This window comes from Hemitrygon akajei, chromosome 15, assembly GCF_048418815.1.
Source record: "Hemitrygon akajei chromosome 15, sHemAka1.3, whole genome shotgun sequence".
In the NCBI taxonomy this organism is placed as follows: domain Eukaryota; kingdom Metazoa; phylum Chordata; class Chondrichthyes; order Myliobatiformes; family Dasyatidae; genus Hemitrygon; species Hemitrygon akajei.
Genome location: NC_133138.1, coordinates 1,154,318 through 1,179,483, shown reverse-complemented (window position 1 = coordinate 1,179,483; position 25,166 = coordinate 1,154,318). Strand labels below are relative to the sequence as shown.

At 46.3% G+C, this 25,166-nt stretch overlaps 1 protein-coding gene across 3 annotated transcripts in view; it reads left to right on the top strand.

Annotated features, from left to right (window-relative positions):
• Positions 1–25,166, top strand: part of LOC140739096 (glutamate receptor 1-like) — a 643,907-nt gene that overhangs the window by 603,972 nt on the left and 14,769 nt on the right. The window contains exons 12-15 of one of the 3 annotated variants that reach the window (XM_073067046.1): positions 99–297; positions 3,924–4,171; positions 21,374–21,488; positions 23,856–23,990. In XM_073067046.1, the coding sequence (XP_072923147.1) occupies positions 99–297; positions 3,924–4,171; positions 21,374–21,488; positions 23,856–23,990 (697 nt within the window). Of the gene's footprint in view, positions 1–98; positions 298–3,923; positions 4,172–18,325; positions 18,441–21,373; positions 21,489–23,855; positions 23,991–25,166 lie in introns of all 3 variants that reach the window. The other 2 variants (XM_073067045.1, XR_012101563.1) reach the window with 2 other exon arrangements.

The window sequence follows — 25,166 nt, the reverse complement described above, 5'->3', positions numbered from 1 at the left end:
CAGCTTCTGACCATTCAGACACCAGACTAGGCCTCGGATGCCTCTGAATGCCTCTCATTTGGTGTTACCTCCCAACCCCGTGCCCTGTATGTGTTTAGGTCTCTGTCAGGTCGGATCGTTGGTGGAGTTTGGTGGTTCTTCACTCTGATCATCATCTCCTCTTACACGGCAAACCTAGCTGCTTTCCTCACCGTCGAGAGGATGGTGTCGCCCATTGAGAGTGCCGAAGACCTGGCAAAACAGACGGAGATCGCCTACGGAACCCTGGATGCTGGATCAACCAAGGAGTTCTTCAGGGTGAGCTCACCACTCTTTTCCCCAAGTGATGGTTCCCAAGCTAGGGCATGGTCTCAGAATCTGAGTCTGTCCTTTTGGATGGAGATGGAGAGGTAGTTCCAGAGGGTAGTGAATCCATGGAACCCTGGACAGTGGAGGGAGCCAGTGAATGTACTCAAGGCAGGGATGGAGTTTTAGTGCATGGGGCAGCCACGGTTTTGAGAAGGGCTACAGAAGTATGAGTCTGGGGCTGAGATGGGGTCAGCTGATTCCTGCCCATCTCATTTGTCCTGCTGGTAACAAGAGGACATTCTCTGATGTTCCAGCAAGGGTTTAGGCACACCAGAGGCTGCCCTTCCAGAGGTCACAGCATAGGGCAGCCACAATGGCAGTGAATTTGTGAAAGCACACGCCCACAAACAGACTCAATGCCAGAATTCCTCCACCCGTCACCTAGTCATTGACCAGTGATCTCACTCCACAAGAACAAGCTATGGTGGAACCAGAGGGTAGTCATTCAGTTCTGACAACCCTAGCAGTGCCAGTAGAGACTCTAGTTCCCTCACTAGGTTCCCATCAGTTGTCATCAGCCATTTTTAGCCCAGGGTCCACTTCTGCTTCCTCACCTGACAGGCCCTGACTCTTGGGATGACTGTTGCCCTAAGACCCTTCAAAATACCTTAGATACTTCCCCATTTATGCTTCAGCCTAAAGAGAGGTTACATTTTGGTGGCCTGTAGACTACTCCGATTCAGATTCAGAATGGATTCAGATTTATTTATCCCATGTACACTGAAATATAGAGTAAAGTGCGCCCCTTGTATTAACAACCAACACACCTGAGGATTTGTTGGGGGTAGATCGTAAGTGTTGCCAAACAATCCAGCACCAACATAACATGTCCACAATGTTCAACACGGCACAATGCAACATAACACAAGTAGCAGCAATAACAGGACAAAACAAGACAACATCTCTAACCCCAGGTCCGGCTGCCTCCAGGCCTCCATTCCTTGCCCCCAGACTCTCAGACTCACAGACCCCCAGGGCACACCTGTTATTCATAATTTTAACCCAAAGCAGTTCTGCATTACCACCCACTGTCTCCACATCATGACACAACACTACTCCGATAGCTTGCTGGATTAACAATGCTTCCTCACTCTTTTCTCTTTCTTGGAACGTGATATAGAACATATAACAGTACAGCACAGCAACAGGTCCACAGTGTTGGCCAAACCAACTAAATGGTCAACTAAACTAATCTCTTCTGTCTACGCAATGTCCACGTCCTTCCATTTTCCTCACATTCATGTGTCTATCCAAATGTCTCTTAAAAGTCTCTGCCTCTACCACCACCCCAGGGGGTGCATTCCAGGCACCCACCACTCTCTGTGTAAAAAAAAACTTGCCCCTCACATCTCTTTTGAAATTACCCCCCTCATCTTTATTGCACGTCCTCTGGTGTTAGACATTTCAATCCTTGGAGAAAGGTAATTGTCTGTCTACTCTATTTGTGCCTCACATAATTGTATAAACCTCTATCAATCTACCAGATGATATAACATGGAATATTGAATCCAGTCCTGGTGGCCCTATCTGTGTAATCAATGTCAGATCACATTCATATATTGTTATTGGATTGTCAGTTCATCCACTTTATCCTAAATGCTATATGCCTCCAAGTAAACAGTGTAAAGCTTTTCTATTTATTTCCAACCTCTGGACTTGTTCCGTGCTGCATACTGTTTAGATAGATAGATACTTTATTCATCCCCATGGGGAAATTCAACTTTTTTCCAATGTCCCATACACTTGTTGTAGCAAAACTAATTACATACAATACTTGACTCAGTAAAAAATATGATATGCATCTAAATCACTATCTCAAAAAGCATTAATAATAGCTTTTAAAAAGTTCTTAAGTCCTGGCGGTTGAATTGTAAAGCCTAATGGCATTGGGGAGTATTGACCTCTTCATCCTGTCTGAGGAGCATTGCATCGATAGTAACCTGTCGCTGAAACTGCTTCTCTGTCTCTGGATGGTGCTATGTAGAGGATGTTCAGAGTTTTCCATAATTGACCATAGCCTACTCAGCGCCCTTCGCTCAGCTACCGATGTTAAACTCTCCAGTACTTTGCCCACGACATAGCCCGCCTTCCTTACCAGCTTATTAAGACGTGAGGCGTCCCTCTTCTTAATGCTTCCTCCCCAACACGCCACCACAAAGAAGAGGGCGCTCTCCACAACTGACCTATAGAACATCTTCAGCATCTCACTACAGACATTGAATGACGCCAACCTTCTAAGGAAGTACAGTCGACTCTGTGCCTTCCTGCACAAGGCATCTGTGTTGGCAGTCCAGTCTAGCTTCTCGTCTAACTGTACTCCCAGATACTTGTAGGTCTTAACCTGCTCCACACATTCTCCATTAATGATCACTGGCTCCATATGAGGCCTAGATCTCCTAAAGTCCACCACCATTTCCTTGGTCTTGGTGATATTGAGACGCAGGTAGTTTGAGTTGCACCATATCACAAAGTCCTGTATCAGTTTCCTATACTCCTCCTCCTGTCCATTCCTGACACACCCCACTATGGCCGTGTCATCAGCGAACTTCTGCACATGGCAGGACTCCGAGTTATATTGGAAGTCTGATGTGTACAGGGTGAACAGGACCGGAGAGAGTACGGTTCCCTGCGGCGCTCCTGTGCTGCTGACCACCGTGTCAGACCTACAGTCTCCCAACCGCACATACTGAGGTCTATCTGTCAAGTAGTCCACTATCCAATCCACCATGTGAGAGTCTACTCCCATCTCCATTAGTTTGTGCCTTAAGATCTTGGGCTTTATAGTTTCTGTCTCAGCATGTTACTCTTTGCTTGTCAATTTCCACCTAGTTAACCTGTGCCCACACTGTCCCATCTCCTGCAGAACATCTTGCTCTGGCAGCCTTCCCCCTTTGTTATTTTAAAGCTCTGTATGCAGCCGTATTTATGTGATTCACTGGGAGTCTGATCCCCACACAGATCAGGTGAAGTTCATCCTATTGGAACAGCCCTCCACTTCTCTAGCCCTACTATCAGTGCTCCATCAATCACAAACCATCTCCACCTCACCATATTTTCAAAGTCAAGATACCATTACTACCCTGAGATTTGTTTTCTTGCAGGAAAACAAAGAAATACAATAGAATTAGTGAAACATAACAAAGACTGACATTCAACCATTGTGCAAAAGGAGACAAATTGTGCAAATAAATAATACTGATCTCATGAGTTGTAGAGTCTTTGAAAGTGTGTCTGTAGGTTGTAGAATCAGTTCAGTGTTGAGGTGAGTGAAGTCAGCCTTACATTTACCTCTCTAATCCTACTATTTACCCTTTGCCAATCTGTCAAGATATGGAAGTTGCAGACACTAGGATCTAGGTCCGTGATGGGACTGGGATTGTTGGGGACAGGAGTAAACAGTAAACGTGTGAAATATCTGTACATTTGTGGTGGCTGAACTGTGTGTGCGAGATTTACTGCACTGGGGAATGGCACCCATGAACGTGTGTTGGTGACCAATAATGATTTTGGAACAGAAGCTGCGGTGGCGTGGCACTAAGGTAGACTCATGGTGTTCATTTCTCTCTGATCCCTAGAGATCCAAGATCGCTGTCTTTGAGAAGATGTGGGCGTATATGAAGTCTGCTGAGCCCTCAGTCTTTGTAAAGACCACAGAGGAAGGGGTAACACGAGTGCGGAAGTCAAAAGGGAAATATGCCTACCTGTTGGAGTCAACCATGAATGAGTACATTGAGCAGAGGAAGCCATGTGACACCATGAAAGTGGGAGGGAACCTAGACTCCAAGGGCTACGGAGTCGCCACACCCAAAGGATCTCCCCTAAGGTGGGTAATCCAAAGAGACCAGGGCAAGCGTTAATGGAACCCTAGGTGGTTTTAGGCTGGTGCCCTGATAGTGTAACAGTGAGGAGTGGTGAAGACAGTGAGGACAATAGAGTAATTGGAGGCCACAGCCTCAGATTAGAGAGACATCCCTTTGGAACAGAGATGAGGAGGAATTTCTTGATACACAGTGGTGAATCTGTGGAATTCTTTGCCACGGAGACTGCAGAAGCCAAGCCATTCGGTATATTTAAAGTGAAGTTTGATAGCTTCTTGATTAGTAAGCATGTCAAAGTTTACAAGGAGAAGGCAGAAGAATGGAGTTGAAAGAGATAATATATCAGCCATGATAGAATGGTAGAGCAGACTCAATAGGTTGAATGGCCTAATTCTGCTCCAATATCTTATGGTCTTCTGACTTGTGCACTGATAGTGGGGACTAGTGCACCATAGTGTTATGGCAAAGGCTAGTGCACTGATAGTGTAATGGTGAGGACTAGTGTACTGATAAGGAGGACTAGTAGATCATTGGTATAACAGTGAGGACTAGTGCACCAACAGTGTAAAGGTTAAAACTAATGCACTGACAGTGTAACAGTGAGGACAACTGCACTAATGATGTTACAGAGGATTAGCGCAATGATAGTGTAATGGAAGGACTAGTGCACGGATTGTGTAACAGTAAGGACTAGTGAACTGATGGTGTAATGGTGAGGAATAATGTACTAGTGCAGTAACCCAACCCTTGTTGAAACCATCCTGAAGCACTTTGTACCTTTTTTGTTATACAAGGGGTGATTGATAAGTTCGTGGCCTAAGGTAGAAGAAATCAATTTTAGAAAACCTAACATATTTATTTTTCAGCATAGTTCCCTCCTACTTTTACACACTTAGTCCAGCGGTCGTGGAGCATACGGATCTTGGACCTCCAAAAGTGTCCACAGCAGGGGTGATTGATAAGTTTGTGGCCTGGGGTAGAAGGAGATGACTTATACAGCTCTCACTACATGCTCATGCAGTTCAACTCTTTGACTGATTCTGCAGAAAGTTTGAAGTTAATAACTCATCAGGGGTGATTGATAAGGTCGTGGCCTAAGGTAGAAGGATATGAGCTATTAACTTCAAACTTTCTGCATAGTCACTCTGAGTTGAACTACATGTGCATGTAGTGAGAGCTGTATAACTCATCTCCTTCCACCTTGGGCCACAAACCTATCAATCACCCCTGCTGTGGACACTTTCTGGAGGTGCAAGATCTGTTTGCTCCACAACCGCTGAGCTAAGTGTGTAAATGTAGGAGGGGACTATGTTAAAAAATAAATGTGCTAGGTTTTCTAAAATTGACTCCTTCTACCTTAGCATACAAACTTATCAATCACCCCTCGTAATGAAAATACAGAGAAACTAAAGGTTGGTGAGAAGTTTAATTTGATGCAAGTTAGATGGAGAAGAACATGGCCATCAACAATAGTGTCACCAAGGAATACAATCAGGAACTTTGGAGGAATTATCCTATCTACAGAGTAAAGAGAAAATGAAAGCTGGTCCCACAGTGTGTGGTAGAGATGAATTGAAAAGTCAACGTGCAAGGGAGTGAGGAATTATAAGAGTATAAGCATCTGCTGAGGGATTGACAGAGAAAGATGAGGCATTAACTTTCTTCCTCTCCCCACAGATGCTCCCTGGGCTGCTGACTTTTTTCAGGTTTTTATTCAGAATAGTTAAGTTTATAAGTCTTGATTTTGGGATGTGGGTGAGACTGGTTACTGAGGAAGTTTGGGAAAGGGTCTGTAAGGATCATTGTGCTGGTACGGAGCTGTCCAGTGCTGAAAGGCTGATGTAACAATAACCAGTAATGAAAGAGTAATTGGGAAATGAAGTGAAATAATAGGATAATGGTTTTAATCAATAATGTTACAGATTAACAATGCTAACTAGTGCTACAGCACCATTGGTAGTTAACTCTGCTAATTCCTACTGTCTGATAGGAGACCAGTTAGTTTGCTCTGAGATGTGTGAAGGTAGGTTGTTTCCTTTTGAATTTGGGCAACACAAAGGATTTTATTGGTTTCTTACCTATCAGTGGACAACCTGAGGTCCACACTGTGCTGTCATACCCACCACCTACCGGTGATCATCTCGGCCCTCTGACCATCACTGACAGTTTAAACAGGACTGGGAATATCTGTCCTTCAGAAACTAGAACATTTCCCTCCTTCTCATATAACCTGACGTTCCCTTCCCTCTCAAGTATCCTAACATTCCCCTCCCTCTCAAGTATCCTGATATTCCCCTCCCTCCCATGAATCCTGATGTTCCCCTCCCTCCCATGTATCCTGACATTCCTCTCCCTCCCATGTATCCAAACATTCCTCTCCCTCCCATGTATCCTGACGTTCCCCGTCCCTCCCATGTATCCTGACATTCCCCATCATCCCCACAAGCTTTGTCACACTCACTCAGCCCCCTCGCCACCAATCCCACTCCTCCCTGGACCTCGTCATTGACTCCCTGAATTAAGTGCAATTTTTTAACTTGTGATTACAAAGACCTGACTACGACCAGGTTCCTATATCTCACTTTGATTGCCAATTCCCCCCATGTTAACCTGTGCCCACATTCTCTCACCTCCTGGCTTATTCAACATTTTGTTCTTGCAGCCTCTCTCCTTCTAGATAGTTTAAAGATTGAGATACAGCTGGATTTATGTGAATCACTGGATTCCTGGTCCCAGCACAGACTAGGTGAAGTTTATCCCAATTCAACAGCTCTCTCCTTCTCCATTCCTGGTATCAGCAATGCATCAATCAGATTCCATTTCCATCTCACCACAAATACCTCACTAATCCTATTTACCCTTTGCCAATTCACATATGACTCCTGCAGTAATCCAGATATCATCCCCCTTGTAATTCTGCTTTTCAATTTTGCTTAGAGTTCTTCAATTCCTTTGTTTGTCAGTAGTTCCTGTGTGGATGAAGACAACTGGATTGTCTTCCCCACTGCGCCAGTTTAAGTTCTTCACCATTTACTGTGTAAATGCTGGAGGAACTCAGCGTATCAGACAGCATGTATCAAAAGGAATAAACAGTTGACATTTCAGGTTGAGTCCCTTCATCAAGACTGGAAAGGAAGGGGGATGGTGACAGAGTAAGAAAGAGGGGGTGAAGGGGAAGGAGGACAAGTTGGCTGATAATAGCAGGGAAGGTGGGTAGGGAGAGGGGGATAAAGGGGATAAGCTGGAGGTAATGCTGAAGGTAAAGGGCTGACAGGAGAGGACGATAGACCATGACAGACAGAGAAGGAGGTGGGAAACCAGAATACCTCTTTCTGTCATTGGCAGGTCATGATGGGTGAGACGAGGGTAACGGGAAGAGTAATGGGGTGAGAGGGATGAAAACAAAGTGGGGTGGGGGAAAGAGGGGGTGACAGAAGGGAGGGGAGTGAAGGAGGGCAGAAGGGAGTGTGGGGGGACAAGGGAGAGGGAGTGGGGGAGGGGTGTCAGAACAATGGGGTGTGGTGTCAGAGAGGAATGGGGACGGGGAAGAAGGGAGTAGGGGAGGGGAACAGAGAGGAGTAGGTAAAGAGGAACAGAGCAGAGTAGGGGAGGGGGCAGATGGAGTTGGGGAAGGGGATGGAGGGGATGGGGACAGAGCCTAGTGGGGGGACAGAGGGAAGTGGGGAAGGGTGATATAGTGGGGAGTGGAGTAAGGGACAGAAAAAGGGGAGAGGGGAGGACAGAAAGGAGTTTGGGAGAGGGGGAGGGCGGTCGAGGGGGAGGGGGAGGGGAGAGCGGTCAGTGGGGAATGGGGGAGAGGAGGAAAAGGGGGAGAGGGGAGTGGAAGCCACAGAGAGGAGTGGGGGAGAGGGGAGAGAGGGGGGAGGGGACAGAGGGGAGTGGGGGAGTGTGGTCAGAAGGGAGGAGGGGGAGAGGGGAGGGGAGAGGACAGGGGGAGTGGGGCAGTGTGGGACAGAGGGAAGAGGGGACAGAGGGGATTGGGGAGGGGACTGTGTGGAGTTACGAGGCAGGACAGAAGGTAGTGGGGAGGGTACAGAGAGGAATAGGGTAGTGTGGGGCAAATGAGATTGAGGGGGTGGGGCAGAGTGGATTGAAGGAGAGACAGAGGGGATTGAAGGAGGGACAGAGGGGATTGAAAGAGGGATAGGTGGTGGGGGAGAGTGGGACAGATGGGATTGAGGCAGGGTGGGGCAGAGGGGATTGAGGACAAAGGGAAGTGGGGAGAGGACATAAGGGAGTGATGGAGGGACAGAGAGGAATGGGCGAGGGTACAGAGGGGATCGAGGGAGGGTCAGAGAGGAGTAGGGTGGGGACAGTGGGGAATGGGGGAGGGTGTGACAGCAGAGAGTGGAGGATGGAGGACATAGGGGAGTGGGGCAGGGGACAGAAGGTAGAGGCAGGGGCATATCTATGTAAAATAGCACCTACGGCAAGCACTGAAATTGTGCCCCTGTCCGGGGATTGGGGAAGACGCTCTCATCTCCATACTGAACAATAAATTCAAGAAGCTCTTCAGGTCTTGATATTTTCATGTTGACCCGCCTTGATAGCAACTTTCTGCAATCCAAAATTTCTTCATATAGCTGCTGTCCATCAACATCAGAGCTGTATAATTCACCCAACTTTTCGCACTTCTTCTTTAGGTCATTACTGTCAGCACCGTAACACAGTCCCTCGACATCAAGAAGGAACCCAAACTTGGCGTCAGTGTCGTACAAACAAGCGAACCTTTCATCCATTTCTCAGTGAAGACAGTGGAGTGTTCCCTTCATGACTCTTTCCATTTCCTCCTTAGTTGTTAACCCAGTGTCTCTCGAGTTCTCATCAGCTATTCATTTCTTTCGTCTCTGACATCTTCCAATGTCAATATTCCATTCTTGACAGAGACCAACTCCTTCTTTGAGTGATTCACTGACCAACACTTCTCTTTCATCATAAGAATGATCTCGGAGGGCTTTCAAATCCAGGGCAGCATCAAAGTTCATGCTAGGATCCTACAGCCTCTTTTGAATACGATCAAAGCAAATGAGTACTTTGTTCCAAAATCCTAGCAAAATCAGAAAATCGTAACTCAACATGCGGTTGTACAGCTCCCTTGCGTCATTTCTTGTTTCATTGGTCTCATTTTCATTGTCTATCATGTCCTAGAGAACTTGAAGTATCTCCTCAAGGTACTTGTTGACGGGCTTCACTACTTCTGTCCTTGCACTCCACCTGGTTTCGGACTCTGACTTAGCAACCACAGGCAAAACGTTTTTGTGTTTTTCCCAACTCTGTGTTGAACTAGAGAAAAACATGTAGAGAGCTTTGATGGTTTCAAAAAACAGGACCATCATTGTATCCTGCTTGGCTGCATGTACACCCACCAAGTTGAGTGTACATTTCAATTCACAAACACTGCCAGTTTGTTTTTCTCACTTATTCTTTGATGAACACCACTTCTGTGTCCAGCCATCACAGCAGCGTTGTTATAGCACTTTGTCTGACTATCTTGTAGCTCCATTTCGACCTTCTCTCGCTGTTTCAAGATGTCTTCAACTAATCTCTTAGCATCCTTGTGGCTTGTCTGGATAAAACCAAGGAAGGATTCTCTTACATGGACTGTTTTCCTCTCAAAATAAACTTCCACATACCTCACTACTTCTGACATCTGCTCATCGTGTGCCTGATCAGGAGTCCAGTTGAACATGAGATCATATTACTTGGCTTTACGAATGCTTCTCAGTAAACTCTGGCAAACAGTAGATGCCATCATGTGGATGAATTCATTCTGGACACCCAGTGAAAGATAAGACGTGGATCCAGGATGACTTTCCAAATGAGTGAGGTGTTCTTTTATGACAGGGTCAAAGATGGCCAGTAGTTTCAGTAAGCCAAGGAAATTTCCCACATTGGAGTCATCGTCTAGCTGAAGTGACTCCCTGTGTCCTTGCAAAGCCAGGTTCTGAGTCACATGAAATTTTAGGCAGTGAAGGATTCTCATCAAGATATCACGCCACTTCTTCTTTTCCTTCTCAATCTGTGACTGAAATACTGCGTCAATAACTCCTCTGTTTCCAGCTAAATTTCTTTCCATTTCTTTCCACTGTGTGAAGCATTCCCAATGATTCTTGGCATTTTCATGAACACTGATCCTTTCAGGTGCTTTCCACTAGCTGAATCCACTTTCCTGCTCTAATGAGGATTGATGGTCTGATCGGGAATAGAGAAGCCAACAGATACAAAATGCAGACTTTTTAGAAAGGCAATAGACCAGCCATGAGCGAGTCACTTCCTCACCATGACCATTTCCCAATTTCCTCTTGAACCAAGTTGTGTTCATTGAGCTGTTATTTGTTGGTAGGAAAGGCCCCTCACTGTTCTGGAAATACTTAGAACCCAGCTTTATTATTTCTGTTCTCAACACGTCAGGCAGAATTGCTTTTCCAGTACACCGTATCCTCGTCATATGCAGAGGATACGTTCCTCGTAGTTGACACATAATGTGAATAATTATTTAAATGGAGAAAATAGGGATGCATTCCAAAGGGCTTCCTAAATATGTTTTATCTGTAATTTATTCACATTTTCATACCAATACAACACAAAAGCAGTACCACAAGGCAACATTCGTATTATATTTCATCAATTTAAGGTAATACTCAATGTAATAAATCATAGAAAGTTAACATACTAGGGTGTACAGTACTCACCAACAGTAGCAGGTGTGTTCGCTCCAGGAGATGAGTGGTTGTTCTGGTGTCGGGCAGCTTTACATGGATAAGGTGGATGGTTGTGGGTCGTCAGGATCATATCAAGCACAGCAAGGGGTCAAGGAAAACTCACAGAACTCTTAGAACTGCCGGCAGCAGGAGATCACACCGGTTTGAAGAAAGTGGTGACGGTTGTTTGCTTGGCAGCATTTTGTTTTTCAGCATAAATTTGCTTGTAGGGAAGAAGGGTTGATGGCAGGGAATGACTGAAATACTGACTCCGTTCTAAATTTGGGTCCATGTCCATTGCCATTTGTGCCAAGTGTTCCAACTTCCACCATTCCCTCACCATTGGTAAATTCCCAGGATTTTCAAAATCATCTGTTGCTTGCAGCATCTGACAGATAGTTTGCAGTAAAAAAAAATACGCCTTGAATGTGGATCACACCCTGGTCGAGTGGTTGAATCAGCGATGTTGTGTTAGGCGGCAAGAAACGCACTGTTATGTTAAGATGAAGGCTGTCCAAATGTTTAGGATGGGCTGGCACATTGTCAAGCAACAAAAAACTTTAAAGGCAAGATTCTGTTCCCAGCAGTAGCGTCCCAGAGCTGTGTTACCTTCACCTGATGCCGCGCTGTTTATAATTTCTAACTTTTTTTTCAAGTGTTAAAGCAGTTCTCTCCCACTCGGCTGATGGTCCAGGACATGATATCAGACGCTTAGTAGGCGTAGTTACATATTTCAAGCACAAAATCACTGCACCGTAGGTAAAACCAACAAAAGTTTAAGAGCGCAAGATCGCACATCCATATGTTGCCAAAACCAAGACTGTGAGATGTGCGCACATGACTTGTATTGGCAGGAAAGCAGTGCTCCTCACATAACTGTGAGTTTTGGATGCATATAAGGAGACATTGGTAGAAATAGGATCCTCTCATAACCATGAATCCACATTGTCTGAAGATGCATATAACGAGGATAGGGTGTATCCCTGTCAAACTTCAGAAGTCCAGTGTCATGCTGTTCAATCACTTCTGGTATGACAGTCCAAGGCTCTTTGACACCGTCCAGTTCACTAGGTTCAGTGTCGTCAGATTCAATTTTGTCAGGTAAAATCTCGTCAATAAACTCAATGTCACCACCACCACCATCGTCTTCCCCTCCTGTCATATCCATGTTCTCTGTGGCAGCCTCACTCTTAATCTCGTCATACTCAGATTTTTCTGACTTGATTTCTTCCTCGGCTTGTGACGCATTAGTACTTGATCCACCTTCGGATTCTAACAAACTTGTAGCAGGTGCAGGCGACTCCATGGAACGTGTCGAACTACTTGTTCTGGGCTTTTCAAAGAAGGGCATGAAGAACTTGCTCGACTTCTTGGCTTCCTCCACCTCCAACTTTCGTCTCTTCCGTCCTTTAGCTCCACTTTCCTTCTTCTTCGTGAAGAAACGTGTCATGGTCTTCTTACACAATGTGCTGAAATAAGGCCATCCTAGTGCTTCTCACCCATGATAATCAAAGACAAATCATACATCTGAAGAAAATTCTTTTTTCACTATCCGAGGATGGCTTGTCTGACTTTAATAGAAACTGCTCAGTGACTCCCCCCTTCAAGTGGCGCCCAGGGCACGTGCCATACCTGCCATACCTTAGATACGCCACTGGGTAGAGGGGGAGGGACAGAGGGGATTGGGGAGGGTACAGAGGGAGGTGGGGAGGGTGGGGCAGAGGGGAGTGGGGAAGTGTGGGGCAGAGGGGTGTGGGGAAGGGGGTTCAGAGGGGAGTTGGAGACAGGAAGGGGAGGTGGATGGAGAAGTGCGGGGAAGGGAGGATGGGGGAGAGATGACAGTGGGGAGTGGTGTGGGCAAAGTGGGGTCACAGTGTGGGAGGGTATCACAGTGGGGAGGTGTCATTGGGACCATTAGTGGGGATGCGATCAGTGGTGTCATGGGGTTGCAGGGCTCTGTCCTGGTCTCCCTTGGTACGGGATTGGAGGTTGTCGAGGGTGTGACTGTAGACAGCCCTGACTCTCGATCCCAATGCAGACCCCGACACTCGATCCTGGCACTAATCCTTGATCTCGACCCTAACCCCTAACCCTAATTTGTTGTTTGCTGATTATTGTCTTAGTTTACCAATGTGGAAGAGTAATTGGAAAGAGGGGAGCAGGAGTAATTGGAGAGAGAGGAGCAGGCATCTGCTACCATGTGGTGGACTTAATAACCCTGGTAACTGTAGGAACTCTGGTATTCCCAAAGTGTTACAGCAACTCCAGTACAAGATTCACAAACACTAGATGGACATTTTTCTCACTGCCTGTATTATCACAACCTGACCCCAACTCCGACCCAACCCTGACCCCGGGGACATACTGTAGCTGAATTCTATAGGGAAATGGTACTCAGAGATTTTTTTGATCACTCAGAAGGTAGAAGAACCCCTTTCACCCCACCCTCACACTGGATGCCCAAGAGGGGGGAGATATCAAAGGCCATTCTAGAATTTGAGAGTATACTGAATGATATGATTGAGAGGGTTGAGAGAGAGACAGAAATGCAAGATAAACCCAATTTAACTAGGAAAGAGAGAGCAGCCCTGAAAGAGTTTAAAGGAAATAAGATGATTGTTATCAGGTAAAATGAGCCAGTCAAGGACTGGCAACATGGACAGGCAACAATACCTGTTTGACGCACACAGACAATTAAACAACACCGAACACTATGCTAACTGACAGAACCTATGTACAGGGAAACTCAGGAGGAAATTAAGAACATTTTGGAAGAACTGAGGGCTAAAAAGCTCAAAGAGAAGCAAGTGGAGTATCTGACAGGAACACAGCCATGAGCAAGAAAACTCTATATTCTCCTCAAACAAGAACCCAGACACATGGACTGTTCCGGAGAAATCCCACCCGGCCCATCCATCGTGTCAGACTGCAGCAGTGAATCGTACAGGATAGCAGAGTACATTGATGCCTTCCTTAACCCACTATCGCAGAAACACTCCAGCTACATTATAAGACCATACGATATACAGGCAGAAGTAGGCCATTCGACCCATCGAGTCTGCTCCACCATTCAGTCATGGGCTGATCGAATTCTTGCAGTTATCCCTACTCCCCTGCCTTCTCCCCATTCCCTTTGATGCCCTGGCTAATCAAGAACCTATCTATCTCTGCCTTAAATACACCCAATGACTTGGCCTCCACAGCCGCTCATGGCAACAAATTCCACAGATTTACCACCCTCTGACTAAAGTAATTTCTCTGTTCTAAATGGACATCCTTCCATCCTGAAGTTGTGCCCTCTTTGTCCTAGACTCCCCTACCATGTGAAATAACTTTGACATATCAAATCTGTTCAGGCCTTCTAACATTCGGAATGTTTCTATGAGATCCCGCCTCATTCTCCTGAACTCCAGGGAATACAGCCCAAGAGTTGCCAGGCGTTCCTCATAGAGTAACCCTTTCATTCCTGGAATCATTCTTGCGAATCTTCTCTGAACCCTCTCCAATGTCAGTATATCCTTACTAAAATAAGGAGCTCAAAACTGCACACAATACTTGAAGTGTGGTCTCACGAGTGCCTTATAGAGCCTCAACATCACATCCCTGCTCTTATATTCTAAACCTCTAGAAATGAATGCCAACATTGCATTCACCTTCTTCACCAACTCAACCTATAGGTTAACATTTAGGATATCCTGCACAAGGACTCACAAGTCCCGTTGCAACTCTGCATTTTGAATTCTCTCCCCATCTAAATAATAGTCTGCCTGTTTATTTCTTCCACCAAAGTGCATGACCATACACTTTCCAACATTGTATTTAATATGCTACTTCTTTGCACATTCCCCTAAACTATCTAAGTCTCTCTGCAGGCTCTCTGTTTCCTCAACACCACCCGCTCCTCCACCTATCTTTGTATTATTGGCAAATTTAGCCACAAATCCATTAATACCATAGTCCAAATCATTGACATACATTGTAAAAAGCAGCAGTCCCAAAACCGACCCCTGTAGAATTCCAGTGGTAACCAATCAGAATTGGATCCTTTTATTTCCACTCTGTTTTCTGCCAATCAACCAATGCTCCGCCCATGCTAGTAACTTCCCTGTAATTCCATGGGCTTTTATTTTACTAAGCAGCCTCATGTGCCGCACCTTGTCAAAAGCCTTCTGAAGATCCAAGTACACCACATCTACTGCATCTCCTTTGTCTACCCTGCTTGTAATTTCCTCAAAAAATTGCAGTAAGTTAGTCAGGCAGGATTTTCCTTTCAAGAAACAATGCTGTCTTTGGTCTATCTTGTCTTGTGCCTCCAGGTACTCCGTAAGCTCATCCCTAACAATTGATTCCAACAATTTCCCAATCACTGATGTCAGGCTAACAGGTCTATAGTTTCCTTTCTGCTGCTTCCACCCTTTTTAAATAGTGGAGTAACATTTGCAATTTTCCAGTCATCCGGTACAATGCCAGAATCTATCGATTCTTGAAAGATCTTTATTAATGCTTTGGCTTCCTAGTATGCCCTCTCTTTTGCTTTTACTTAGGCTCTGACTTTACTTGTTAGCCACGGTTGTGTCCTTCTTCCATTCAAAAATGTTTTATTTGGAATATATCAGTCTTGCACTTCCCTCATTTTTCGCAGAAGCTCCAGCCATTGCTACTCTGCTAGTGTCCCTTTCCAGTCATCTTTGGCCAGTTCCCTTCTCATACCATTGTAATTTCCTTTATTCCACTGAAATACCAACACATTGGAATTTAGTTTCTCCTTCTCAAATTTCAAAGTGAACTTGATCATATTGTAAACACAAGGAAATCTGCAAATGCTGGAAATTCAAGCAACACACACAAAATGCTGGTGGAACACAGCAGGCCAGGCAACATCTATAGGGAGAAGCACTGTTGACATTTTGGGCCGAGACCCTTCGTCAGGATCAGGATCATTGCACAACACTCAATCCAGCAGAGCCGATCACCTAGTGGGCTTAACAACAAGCTTTCATAAAAAGTCATCCCTTAGACATTCTACAAATTCTCTCTCTTGAGGTCCAGTACTGGCCTACTTTTCCCAATCCACTTTCATGTTAAAATCCCCAACGGTTATCATGACATTGCCCTTCGGACACACCTTTTCTATCTCCTGCTGTAATTTGTAATCCACATCCCGGCTGCTGTTTGGAGGCCTGTATACAACTGCCATTAGTGTCTCTTTTACCCTTGTCATTTCTTAACTCAACCCTTAGAGACTCTACACCTTCCAATGCTATGTCATCTCTTTCTAATGATTTAATATTATTTCTTATACACAGGGCCACACCACCCCCTCTGCCTACTAACCTATATTTTTAATACACCATATATCAAATGACTGCCATCCTTTAGCCAAGTTTCTGAAATGGCCACAATGTCATACTTGCCAATCTATAGCTGAATTTCAAGATCGTCCATTTTGATTCTTATGCTGTGTGCATTCAAATATAACACTTTCAGTCCAGTATTTTTGCTTTCTGTTTTAACTGCACCATGCCTCTATTGCCCTGTAAATCATCCCACTAGCTGTGATTATGCCTCATCTCCTGCCTGTCCTTTCTGTCATTTCTGTTGCACACTATCTTTGATTTATTTCTGTTTTCACTTCCTTAGCTCTGTCACTCCGGTTCCCATTCCCCTGCCAAATTAGTTTAAACCCTCAAGGACAAATAATACTTCATCCAGTATGTCAATTCCATGTCAGTGCTCCTGGAGGCCATACTCTTCACCATGGACATTGAAAGCCTATACACCAATATAGAAACAGACAGAGGTATAGAGGCAGTGAGCGATATCCTGCAGAAGAACCCTCATCTAGGGAGACCAGACAAGGTCTTGATAAAACTCCTTAAACCTCAGCCTGACTAAAAATGGCTTAAAATTCAATGATGACTTCTACTTACAAGTCAAGGGCACAACAATGGGAACAATGGGAAAGAAGTTTGCTCCACACTATGTCAATATATACATGGCAAAGTGGGAAGAGACGGGTTATCCAAAGTGTCCCAAAAACCCCACGTGTCTTTACAAATACTTGGATGACATCTGGGGAGTGTGGACATATTTTGAGTTAGAACCAGAGGAATTCATCCAAATCCTGAACACTCATCACCCATCCATTAAGGTTAAGGCCACAAGTAGGGAGAAAATTTACTTCCTGGACACTACACTGGGAAAAGGCAGGCCGAAACTGGCCACCCAAATACTTTTTAAAATTACAGATACCTACACCTTCCTACACACAAGGTGCCACCATCCCAAGCACACTTTCAGAGGCATTGTCAAAGGACAGCTGGCCCGGTTTCACATTTGCACCAGGACCGAAGACTTTCACCAGGCTACTCTTCACTGCACTCTGACTAACCTTGGCCATCCACCCTATCCATCACAGCTTCACATATCTTCCAACACTAAACTCCACAACCCTAACACCCCAGCCCCACATAGACAACCCCACCCCAACCCTTAATCCTAACATCCAAAGGCCAACACCCAACTAACCCAGACAACACCCCAACTAACCCTGGCCTCATACCCACAAACGAGCTCACTTAATACCAGGTCCCATCCTCCACCCTGCCTCTCTCTTCCCACGGGGAGGCCTACATCTCCATCTCCCAACTCTACACCTAAATTTAACATCTACACCCCTCATACAAACCCCCATAAACCTGAGCTCTCTCCCCACCAGGAGGCCAAGTTCAGCCCACAGCACCATCAGTTCTTTTCCTTTCTCCCACCCCCCACCGTCAGGTTCCACACCACCCCTCCCTGCACTGCCAGTCCCCTTCCCCTTCCTTCACCGTGAAACCTCCACCTCTATTGCCCAACTTTACCCCCATTCCTGGCCCTCCCCTTCACACCCCGACAAATTGGTACACAGCACCCATTCCCTATATTAAAACCTCCCCAACATTAAGCACAAGTAATAACCCCACTACCTTAGCATACTGGTAACCTTAAACTTTAAAATGGATTTAATGAGGAGGAAGATCCCAATGAAGGCAAGTGGGGGACCTGGATAATGTAGAAATAGGCCAAAAACAAAGTGGCAGGGTGTCACATCCTGACCCCAACCTTGACGCTGATCTCAACCCTGACCCTAACTCCAATTCTGACCTCCCACCCTGATTTGACCCCATTCCTGCCCCAACTTTGTCCCAATCCCCAACCCCCACACCTGACCCTGTCCCCATCCCTGACTTGTTCATGATCCTGACCCTGACTCCATCCAAGTCTTTGACCCTATACCCAATCCAATCCTGACCCTTTCCCTGTCCCTAATCGACACTTCTTCCACACTCCGTAGTATCAATATTTCACCACTTTAGCTCTTCGTGAAATAACGTCTCCAATTCTGATGGACACTTTTTCTGCTCACAACTGATGAGTATGTTTTATCTTTGCAAGAAACCCAGTAAACCTGGCAGTTCTTAAACTCAACGAACAGGGACTGTTGGACAAATTGAAAAACAAATGGTGGTACGACAAGGGAGAATGTGGCAGTGGCGGCGGTGACGCGAAGGTCAGCTCCAGTGGGAAACTCCTGGGTAAAAAACACAACTGTGTAACCAGCAGACAACCAGCATGGCCCCACACTCGAGAGGATTCGCCCCATACTCAGAGAGGAATTAACCCCACACCCTGAAGAGTACTGGCCCCACTCTCAGAGGGGAATTTTCCCCACTCTCAGGGGAACTAATCCCACACTCAGAAGGGATCTGGCTGCACACTCAGAGGGAAATTTTCTCCACACTCAGGTGAACTGACCCCATGCTCTGAGGGTAGTTGCCCCCACTGGTTGTTACCAAAGGCTGTCTGTCTGAAAATGGCTGCGACCAGTACTGACTCTCTCTGCCTCTTCACATCCTTTATATCCACCTCAGTGTTGTCTAAGGCTGAGTCTGGGACAGTGGGCATTCCCTGGACTGGGTCTCCAGTACCCCAGAGCTGGGATCCAGCTATCTGGGACAGTGGTGAGACCAGGCATGTCCAGTACTTTCTGCTATCCACTAGAGTAGGACTTTCTATCTCAATCAAGTTTCTGCTTCTGCAGTGAATTCACAGATTCACCAGGAATCTTACACAGAGGGAGGGAAAGGGTTAATACCACTCCTCAATAGCCACTCATCCCTGCAACTGAGCAAACACTGACTGGAGACTAAACAGAAACTGACCAGAGATTAACCAAAGTCTGACCAATAACTGGCTAGACACTGAGTAATAAATAACCAGTAACTGACCAGACACTGACCAATAATTGACTAGACACTGGTCAGTTGCTGAGCAATAACTGACCTTAAGGGAAGGTCAAACACGAGGAAATCTGCAGATGCTGGAAATTCAAACAACACACACAAGATGCTGGTGGAACACAGCAGGCCAGGCGGCATCTATAAGGAGAAGCACTGTCGACGTTTCAGGCCGAGACCCTTTGTCAGGACTTAAGGGAAGGTCTTGCCTGACAAATCTGTTGGAATTCTTTGAAATAATAAGCAGGATAGACAAAGGAGAATTGGTGGATATTTTGTACTTAGATTTTCAGAAGTGTTTTGATAAGGTGCCATGCTTAACAAGGCTATGAGCCCATGTTATTACAGGAAGAATACTAGCATGGATATGATTGACAGGAGATAAAGAGTGGGAATAAAATGAGCCTTTTTTGATTGGCTGCTAATGACTAGTGGTGTTCTGCAGGGGTCGGTCTTGGGACCACTTCTTTTTACATTGTATGTCAATGATTTGGATGATGGAATTGATGGCTTTATGACCAGTTTTGCAGATGATATGAAGATAGGTGAAGGGGCGGCCAGGCAATGCTGAGGAAGCAGGGAGGCTGCAGAAGGATGGGCAAAGAAATGGCAGATGGAATACAGTTGGGAAGTGTGTGGTCATGCAATTTGGTAGAAGGAATAAAAGCGTAGACTATTTTCTAAATGGGGAGAAAATTCAAAAATCTGAAGTGCAAAGGGACTTGGGAGTCCTCATGCAGGATTCCCTAAAGGTTATCTTGCATGTTGAGGCAGCGGTGGGAAAGACAAATGGAATATTAGCATCCATTTTAAGAGGACTAGAATATAAAAGCTAAAATGTGACGCTGTGCCTTTATCAGGCTGAGGCACTGGTGAAGCCTCACCTGGAATATTGTGAGCAGTTTTGGGCCCCTTATTGAAGAAAGGATGTGCTGATGTTGAACAGGATTCAGAAGAGTTTCAGGAGAATTATTCCAGAAATGAAAGAGTTAACATATGATGTGTGTTTGATGGCTCAGGGTCTGTACTTGATGGAATTTAGAAGAAATGCTGGGGGGGAGGGGTGGAATCTCATTGAAATCTGTTAAATGTTGAAAGACCTCAAAAGAGTATATATAGAGAGGATGTTTCCTTTGGTGGGTGAGTCTAGGAACAGAGGGCACAGCCTCAGAATAGAGCTGCATCCTTTTAGAAGGAAGATGAATTTCTTTAGCCAGAAGGTGGCGAATCTGTGGATTTTGTTGCCACAGGTAGCTATGGAGGCTCGGTCAGTGGGTGTATATAAGGCGAAGGTTGAAAGGTTCTTGATTAGTTGGGGCATGAAAGGTTACAGGGAGAAGGCAGAAGAATGGAATTGAAAGGGAAATAGATCAGCCATGATGAATCAGCTAACTGGCCTAATTCTGCTCTTATGTCCTTGATCTTATGGTCAGACACTGACCAGTAACTGACTGGAGTCAGAGCACTAACTGACAATAACTTACTGAACACTGATCAATAACCAACCAGACTCTGAGTAGTGATTGATCAATTCCTGACCAGTAACTGACTGGACACAGAGCAGGACAAAGCAGAAATCACAAATACCTGAGACACCAGCCCACAGTTGTCTTCCTCACTGGGACAGACTGGGGTTCTCCCAATCCCTGAGTTAATGAGACAGAGATCCCCAGCCCTGTTTCTGGAGGACTGTGAGTTACCAGTTCATTCCTGGACCAGACTGAACTCACTTCACTTCCAAATGAGGCAAGACTGCTTCTTTCAGATGAGCTCAGGCCCCGTAACAAAGTCAGCTCCCTCAATGGTCTGTCCCCAACACCAGAAGTCCTGGCGAGAAACAACCTCCATCGGCATACCTGACCAATCTGCCTCTCTGCCTCTTCACCCTCGGCTGCTAGGAGGTTGTATCTTACCCTACATCTCTACATCTGGCTGGATGCCATGGAAGAGAGTCCTCAGCTGATGCCCCAGAAGTTTCTGTGGTGCCCCAAAAGTGGCCAAGGATGTATCTCCTGTCACAGTCTGGTGCGGGGTGTTGCTGGTTACATGGTGAAGGAGCCGGCACGTGTCGCTGGGAGTGGGGCACTTTCCCAGCCAGACGGAGCCCTCCGCTCTATCATTTGGAACTGTGAATCTGAAATGTGTTTTCTAATGGATAACATAAAATAACATTGATAATGTTATTTATGTTATGTTTCACGAGAAGAAATCGAGTAAACCTTGCAGTATTGAAACTCAGTGAGCAAGGCATCTTAGACAAGCTGAAAAACAAATGGTGGTACGGTAAAGGTGAATGTGGAAGGAAAGACTCCAGCAGTAAGGTTAGTTACTGCATGAAATGCACGAATCGCACGATACCCGAGGCAGGCTAAGCCGCTCCGGAACCACGGACCCTCTCCAAGCCTAAGCTTGTCAGCCAAGGAGCCAGTGTAGCCTGTGCTGGAGATCCAGGGTGTGGGGTCTCACTGCCACACTGGTGGGACTCACCGCACTGCAGAGAGAGTCAAGGGTCTGCAGCCCCTCTGCTCTGTGCTGGTGTCATGCCTCACACCAGCTTCTTGCCCCAGCTCCACCTCCCTCCATCCTCATCTCCCTCCATCTCATTTCCTCCCATCCACACCTCCCTCTAACCCATCTTCTCCCATCCACACCTCCCCAACCCCTTCCTCCATATGTCTCCCTCTATCCCATCTTCTCCCATACACACCTCTCTCTATGCCATCTTCTCCCATCCTTACTTTTCTATATCCAATCTTCCTCCATCCATGCCTTCCTCTATCCATTCTCCCATCCTCACCTCCCTCTATCCCCTCCCTCCATATGAATTTCATCTCCTCCCATCCCCACCTCTCTCCCCACTGTCAACTCCACCTACCTTTCTCCATTCCATTTCACTCTCTACTTCCATTGAAATCTCCCTTTAATCTCCCTCCCTCTATACCCTTTATCTCTATTATCTCCCCTCTGAACCACAAACCCCTCTGATCACTCACTCTATCCAATCTCTCTCTGTATTCTCTCCCTCACTCCTTCCCTCTCTCTCCCAACATGCCCCTCCAGTTACTGCAGTCCCCCGTCCCCACCACCCTCCCACTTCATTCTCTCCCCTTTCCCAATATTTATTTGTTAACCAATAAATATTGCAAGTATGCCGCTAAGAAAGACAATGACTCCTGCTCATTCAGGCAATTCATTGGTGTCCCCTGAACACCAGTTGCGCCCACTCTTGCCCTTTTGAATTCCGCATGATTCCAGAACCCTCTCTCAGAGGCCCCTGTTACTGAGAAAGACTCCATGCCTGTAACTTCCCCACTGGCTGGGAGACGTATATAATTTACTGTCCAAGGTACTGCAGTTGGGAGTGGTGGGAGGACGGGTAAGGGAGACAGGTGAGAGGATTGGGGGAACCATTCTAACTCCATTCCCCTCACTGCCTGCTTCTCTTACTTTCCTCTAGGGACAGGGTAAGGGATCGGTGTAAGTTAGTTGGTTTGGGCTCCCACTCTCACCAAAGTCCAGCAATATCTCCATTGCCCCTGTTGATGTTAGATCCATCAAGACCTCAGTGTCCATACACCACAAAGAAGTGGCATTGGGTCTCACTCCCAGTCCTACAGCCTCCAGGGGGGGGTCAGTTCTTCTAGTCTGTGAGCTGTCCCTCGGGCAGGGAAGACGGAAGTGATGGGGAGGATGGAGAACTGGCAGGGATGGGCCCAGAGCTATTTCTAAGGCAGACTACTTTCTGCCTCTCTGTACAAAGCACCACTCATGGATCTTGCTCAAGACATTAAACCCCAGATCCTTGGTTGTCCAGTGGTCCAAGTGTCCCAGTGACTCTAAACCAGGAAATTTCCAACCTGGTGTTCCCTCCACTGTGAGTTCATGCACAGACTGACAGTCAGGAGGAGAACCCCACGCCCCCCCTATGAAGGGAAGACATGAATAGGGCAGATTCTCTTCAATAAACTGGGCTATTGATGGAAATGATGTGATAGGTGAGTGGATATTTAACCCTTCTGCTGCCAATGTGCCTCTACCCATGGGTGGGAGACCTACAGACTACGCCTAGACCTGAGCTCATAGCTGTGCTCTTCTCATCCTGACTTCATTCTAGGACAGACTTATAGACTGTCCCTTTGGTGTCTCCGGTGGTTAGTAAGGCCATTCACCCAGCAATCATCCGCCCAGGGGTGACCAATGACAGGAAAACTGAACCTCTGAGGAATGGAGGCTTCTGTCAGAATGTTATCCAAAAGGGAGGGCGAGAGTGAGGAAGGGACCTATCTGTGCCCAGTCTGTGCTGTCAACAACAGTGTGTGCTAAATGGGTACTGCAGTAGGTCATGGGTACTGAACATTGTGGGTGGGTGATAAAAGAGCCCATTTTGGTGCTGTCCATGGGTGGGTGCTGAACATGCCCAGGGTGGTTTCTAGAGGGTGAGCGCCACTGTTTCCCCTGTGAAACACGTTTGTATTTGTGCTGAGTCACAGGCTGTCACAAAGGTTGAATGTTTGCAAATCAGTGATGGCACAGGAAGGGGTGTAATTTGCCTCACATCCCTCGTTCCTTCCTGTCACTCTGCACTCCTCTCCCTGCTTTACGCTGTGACTCGGTGTCTGCACTCTAACTGTGCTGTGCTTCTATGCCAGTGAGTGTTCTGAGCCAGTTTGTGCCTCTCCCTCTGCCAGGACAAGACGAGTGCCCTGAGTCTCAGCAACGTGGCAGGAGTTTTCTACATCCTGATTGGCGGACTGGGTCTGGCGATGCTCGTTGCTCTGGTGGAATTCTGTTACAAGTCCAGGACTGAAGCAGCAAGAATGAAGGTGAAGAACTCTTCACAGCACGGGATCCCTTCTAATCCATAGGTTCAATCGCCTGAGAAAGCAGTTTATGTGCTCATAGCACTGGGCAGGGAACGGCACAGTGGCAAGTTGTGAGAAAAGCGTAGTGCATGGGTACTTTAACCATTACTTCATGCCCAAGTTGTGGCTGCTGGCACCACTTACAACAGGTCCACATGTCCCAATATCAGTACACCCCCTCACCACCATCCTAACCCAGCCCAGAGTTAAAGGGTTGCCCCTTCATGCCCAGGTTGTCCCCCACTCTAATCAAATTCTGCCTTTGTGTCTGAACAAGGAATGTGTGAAAAGTTTTTTTTATCAAACAGAAACTTTATGAAAAGTATTGCAGTATTGTGTCTGGTTATGGTCACCTTATGGTTCTTCAGGGTTATAGGAGGGTAGTTGTGGGGACAATCTTGCACTTCCTATTAAATGCTCCCAACAGCATGTCTCGCGAATAACCTTCTTTCAGCCAAGTCCAGTTCCTGGCCTTCACATGTGGCTTAGCTACTAAACCTAACAGAACCGTTTCTACTGATAGAACCCTGGTCAGACCCCACTTGGCAGTGTGGAGGATCAGAGGGATCTTGGGGCCGAGTCCATAGGACACTCAAATCTGCTGTGCAGGTTGACTGTGTGGTGAAGAAGGCATATGGTCTATTGGCCTTCATCAACTGTGGAATTGGGTTCAAGAGCCAAGTGGTAATGTTACAGCTATATAGAGCCCTGTTCAGACCCTACCTGGAGTACTCTGCTCAGTTCTGGTCGCCTCACTACAGGAAGGATGTGGAAACTATAGAAAGGGTGCAGAGATTTACAAGGATGTTGCCTGGATTGAGGAGCATGCCTTATGAGAATAGGTTGAGTGAACTTGGCCTTTTCTCCTTGGAGCAACAGAGGATGAGAGGTGACCTAATAGAGGTGTATAAGATGATGAGAGGCATTGATCATGTGGATAGTCAGAGGCTTTTTCCCAGGACTGAAATGGCTAACACAAGAGGGCACAGTTTTAAGGTGCTTGGAAGTAGGTACAGTACAGAGGGGATGTCAGGGGTAAGTTTTTTTATGCAGAGAGTAGTGAGTGTGTGGAATGGGCTGCCGGCGACGGTGGTGAAGACAGATACAATAAGGTTTTTTAAGAGGCTCCTAGATAGG